Raw genomic sequence first — 4,987 nt, 5'->3', positions numbered from 1 at the left:
ACCACCTCAGTGCATTTACTATGGTCCAGCGTGGGCCTCAGCTAGGTGGATTTTTGTCAATAACTAAGAGCATAGCTACCTCTGGGAAGTAGATTCATATTATCCCATCTTATGCTACTGAAGTTAAATCAGAATGGCAATTTATCAACTGACAGTGAGAAATACAATACAAAAAAAGTGATGGTTTAGGCAGCACCAGTGTGTCTGCCTGTTGGCGATCCCTAAGCTAGATGCATTTAATGTAAAGGAATATAGCAGCAACAACAGTGGCGGTTACCATTTAGTGGGTGCTTACTGTGGGGCAGGAGGTGGCCTAATAGTTTATATATATATAATATATATATGTAAACACATTAGGTCATTCAGTCCCACAATAACCTCTCTAGGTAGGTACTATATTTATTCCCATTTTACAGATAAGGAAACAGAGGCTTAGGTAAGTGATTGGCCAGAGGTTAATGGCTTTTATTTATGCTGTGGAGCTATATAGTTTCTGTCTAAATTCAAACCCCTGATCTTTAACACTGTGCTGTAGTTCTACCTGTTATTCCTATAGATTGTTGACCCTCCTGTGTTGGGATTCTCTTGTGTTTCTGCTCTCACCCCCCACCACCCACTGTTACGCTGCGCCCTGTGCCAGTGCCCCATTAAGAATAAAGCATTCATTCCTTGTTGTTGAGGACCATGTTTTTCTAGCTCTCACAGAGGAGAAGAGCTTTTATCTTTTTCCTTATTTTTTCTTTGGGTCAAAATATGCTTCTGTAATAGGTTTCACATTTTGTTAACTCTCTCCTAAGGCTGTGCCAGGAAGGGACAATTGAGGAAGAGAACTATTAGGGCTGTGTTTTAGGCTGTGCAACCTCCCTTGTCTCTTTGGCCTTTTCATTCTGTTCAGCATCCGGAAATGGCTTCCCTTCTTGGATGACAGACAGCCTGGGCACTAACACAGAAGAGCTTCTGTGACGGATAGATGTTTGGAACCTTCAATCTCTAAAACCCCTGGTTTTCTGATCTCTAAACCCTAAGTGGGAGAACTACCATTAATGTTAGTTGAGATATATTGGGGATAGGTTTGCGATTTGCGCTGAAATAAATCATTTCAGGATAGGATTTCTGTTTGAAACAACATGTCTTTTTGTGATTGCCTTTTAGATAGTTGGAAGAGATCTACTGAGCAAAAGCAGGCATTGCATCTTCAGGTTTCATCAAATTTGCAATCAGATTGGAAGAGTTTAACTTGAAGCTTCCTTGCTTACAGTGAAGCAGAGAGATACATAATACTCACATAATAAAAGACATGGGCTTCAACCTGACTTTTCACCTTTCCTACAAATTCCGATTACTGTTGCTTTTTACCTTGTTCCTGACGGTGGTTGGGTGGGCCACCAGTAACTACTTTGTGGCTACTATTCAAGAGATTCCTAAAGCAAAGGATTTCGTGTTTAATTTCAACAAGGCCCTAGCTTTGGAGAAAGAAGAGACTGTGACTAATGAAGCATCCATGAAAAAGGCAGAACTTGACGACTGCCCTCCTGTGTCTCCATACCTCAGTAAGTGTTTCTTTTTTTCTTTTGTATAAGTAGTATGCAAACTTTTGATTTAAATATATATACAGAAAAGTATAAAACTCAGAAGTGTACAGCTCGGTTAAGTTTTGCAAAATGAATGTACTTGTCTAACCAGCATGTAAATTAAGAAATTGAATCTTACTAGAACCCCAGAAGTTCCCATGCTACTTTTAGTCACTACCCTGGCTTCAAGATTCTAACTCCATATGTGAGATTTTTCCTGTTTTGAACTTTACAAATTGGAAGCCTATATGATGTATTCTTTTGTGTTTGGCTTCTGTTGTTCAACATTATTTTTGTGAGATCAGCTCACGTGGTTGCATGTGGTTATAGTTTGTTCATTTTCATTGATGTATATTATTCCATCATATGAAAACCCAATTTTATTATCCAGCCACAAGTCTCAAAAGCATGTAGTAATAGAGTCCATTGATCTGGGATGGTGACTCTGTTCCTTGTGTCTCCCATTCTCTTCCTGGGACCACTGGACTAGCCTGGGCATGTTCTTCTCATGGCACCAGCAGAGCATGAATGGAGAATGCAGCCGTGTTCAAGATTCCACTTGTGTCACATCTGTTACATCCCCTTGGCCAAAAGTATGGGGTCAAGGGGCAAAGATTAAAGTTTTCACTATTGTCTTTAGTCTTTATTTCTTTAGTATGTTGTGTGTTTTTATTCCCCTTTGAAGTCTTGCCTTTCAATTTAAATTAACAGAAAACTAATTGAACAGTCTGAGATCAGGGTGCCAGCATGGTCGGGTTCTTGGTGAGGGCCTTCTTACTGAGTATGTCCTCATGTGGCCTTTCCTTACACACACAGAGGGAGAAGGAGAGAAGAGGAGAGATAGATTCATGTCTCTTGCTGTTTCTGTAAGGGCATTAATCCTACATAGAGGCTCCGCCCTCGTGACCTCATCTAAATCTAATTACTTTCCAAAGGCCCCATGTTGGGGATTAGGGCTTCAACATTTGAATTTTAGGGGGACACAAACATTCAGTCCATGTACCCTCTTTCCTAGTTGAATCACAGTTTTGTACTGTATTCATATTGACATGCTACTTGTCTTTATCAGTCATGGAAAAGCCAGAACGTTATTCATGATTATGTGTTCCCTTCACAAGTTACACAAGTTGAGATACGAAAATGATTAAAATGCAAATCCGTCTGTAGTATCCCCTTTGCCCCAAATCCTGAGAATATATTTAAGCCGTAAATTAATTCATGAAGAATAGATGGGGTGATGCAATGCTGAGCGAGTTTTGGATTACAAGGGTGGCATTAGAAGTGATGACTTAAGATGGGCCATTAGTGACCTAAGGAGGGACAGAACTTGATAAGATGTTGTGGGGAGGGTGGGGGTGGTGGTGGTGGTGGTAGAAGGCAGATTGATAGAGAGTAAATGGAAGCAGACGCTGCAAGGTTAGGGCACATAAAAAATTATGACAATGAGAAGGTGAGCCAGGGAACTAGTTTATATTAGACCTGTTGCATGAGGCTTTTTAAGGCGGCAAGAACAGAGACTTGCCCCCAGGTCAGGTTAATGATGGGAGTTTATGAAAAGGCTGCCCGGGAAACCATCTCAATAGCCATCCCATTATCTCTGGCAGCTCTGTAGCCCAGCAGCAGCTCTAGCACTTGTCTTCTGTGTAACTGTCTTACTGCTGGTTTTTAGGGCATTAAAACTGCCAACTCTATGTCTAGTATGCAGACCCTTCAGGAAGGCTCCTGTAGGCCAGTTATTCTCTCTGGGTGGCTTGAGGCAGTTACTTACACTTGGTGCTATTGGGAAGAGAACCAAGGTGCTGTTAGACCCTTGAGCCTGGTCTAAACAGCAATGGCCAGGGGGGGGCATTGTCACATGGACCAGGCATGGAGACTTATATTAATACACAGGAAGGGCCTGTGACTGCTTTGCTTAGAAGGAGATAGCACAACTTGCAGACATCTTGAGATTTTGCAACCTGACCAATATATGTGGAATTAAAAAAAAAAAGATAAACAAAGCTTAGTTCAGTTTCCTCCTGTGGCTTCTTTGGGCTTCATCTGGTTAGGCTGTTTCCAGACTCACTGAGCAAATGTTATGCTCCCTTGGAAATGTCTGCCATGGTGGCACAATGAAGAATTGTTACAGCGTTGAACATACCTGGTGTGCTGGGTTAGGGAGTGAGCCTGGTTTCTACTTCTTTCTAGTGCTTTACCTACAGGGAGCTAGGACAGCTCGAGTTTAGGAAGGAATGGGAAAAGGGGCTTGGTCAGGAGCTTGATTCCATGCAATACTCTTGATTTTTAAGAGATTTCACCCTCCTTCTGGAATTTGGAGAAGGAAAAGAGTGTAGAGGAAATTTGAAGGGTGACTAAGTCTAGTCCTGACCTTTGCTCTTTGCGAGGGTCACCAGGACAGTCTGCATTTCCTACTTACAGGTGGATCATACAGCCAGAGTTGATTACCCAGCCCCAAGGACATGCTCTTATGTATCACTTTCCTTGCTTTTGCAGCTCATAAGCTTAGTGATATGATTCTGTGGTTGTAGTTCATGACTAAAGAAGCCTTCAAAGTAATAATAACAAAAGCTGACACTCACAGTGCTCACTGTGTGCCTGACAGTGTTCGAAGTGCTGTATTAGCTCATGTTAGCCTCTCAGCCCTCTATAAGATAGTACTGTTATTACCTATGTCCTGTGTTTATTGTAGGAGGCGAGAGCAAGCTCATTTTCAAACCAGATCTCACTTTGGAAGAGGTACGGGCAGAAAATCCCAAAGTGTACAGAGGCCGGTATCACCCTGAGGAATGTAGGGCTCTACAGCGGGTCGCCATCCTCATTCCACACAGGAATAGAGAGAAACACCTGATGTACCTGCTAGAACATCTTCATCCCTTCCTGCAGAGGCAGCAGCTGGAGTATGGCATCTACATCATCCACCAGGTGAGTATGGGGGTAGACCGACGCCCTCTCTCAGGCCCTCCTCTCTCTGAGGGACTCGGCCACATGACCATTTGTCTATCTTTGGTAAAAGGACCAACACACTATTAATATCATCAAAAGAGAGTTCTCTTACCTCATTTATCCCTGAAAGGAATAGAGAAAATTCTTGTCCCAGAGTGTGGAGTTATGGAACCAAGTTGTGGGAAATTTTGCTGCCTTTCAATGAACCTCTGGAGGAAACTTGTTTTTTTTGTGAGCCCTTCCATGTTAGCCAGTGACTGCCCTAGGGTTTTCCCTTGAGATTTACTGACTCCTTATGTTTTCTTCTGCATTTGCTATACACTACATGATGAGATGTTGGAATTGTTTTCATTATTAACTATAGCTATTTAATGGGGACCTAGACAGAGGATTTGACAGAATACTCTGTGTTAATAGTCCATGATTATATCCATATTTCTGCCTTTTGCTTTGCCATTAATTATTATGTAAAA

At 42.0% G+C, this 4,987-nt stretch overlaps 1 protein-coding gene across 3 annotated transcripts in view; it reads left to right on the top strand.

Moving 5' to 3' along the window:
• The window catches only part of B4GALT4 (UDP-Gal:betaGlcNAc beta 1,4- galactosyltransferase, polypeptide 4), a 31,240-nt gene that overhangs the window by 7,292 nt on the left and 18,961 nt on the right, over nucleotides 1-4,987 (top strand). For all 3 annotated transcript variants that reach the window (XR_001137403.1, XM_012642600.1, XM_012642606.1), the window contains exons 2-3: nucleotides 1,153-1,550; nucleotides 4,261-4,493. Coding sequence is in view for 2 of the 3 variants with exons in the window: in XM_012642600.1 (XP_012498054.1) it covers nucleotides 1,298-1,550; nucleotides 4,261-4,493 (486 nt within the window). In the remaining variant the exon portion in view is untranslated. The remainder of the gene's footprint in view (nucleotides 1-1,152; nucleotides 1,551-4,260; nucleotides 4,494-4,987) is intronic.

The sequence above is a fragment of the Propithecus coquereli genome, unplaced genomic scaffold (assembly GCF_000956105.1).
Source record: "Propithecus coquereli isolate 6110/MARCELLA unplaced genomic scaffold, Pcoq_1.0 Scaffold10, whole genome shotgun sequence".
Classification (NCBI taxonomy): domain Eukaryota; kingdom Metazoa; phylum Chordata; class Mammalia; order Primates; family Indriidae; genus Propithecus; species Propithecus coquereli.
The sequence above is the reverse complement of the archived record's forward strand: the minus strand, read 5'-3'. Positions and strand labels throughout refer to the sequence as shown.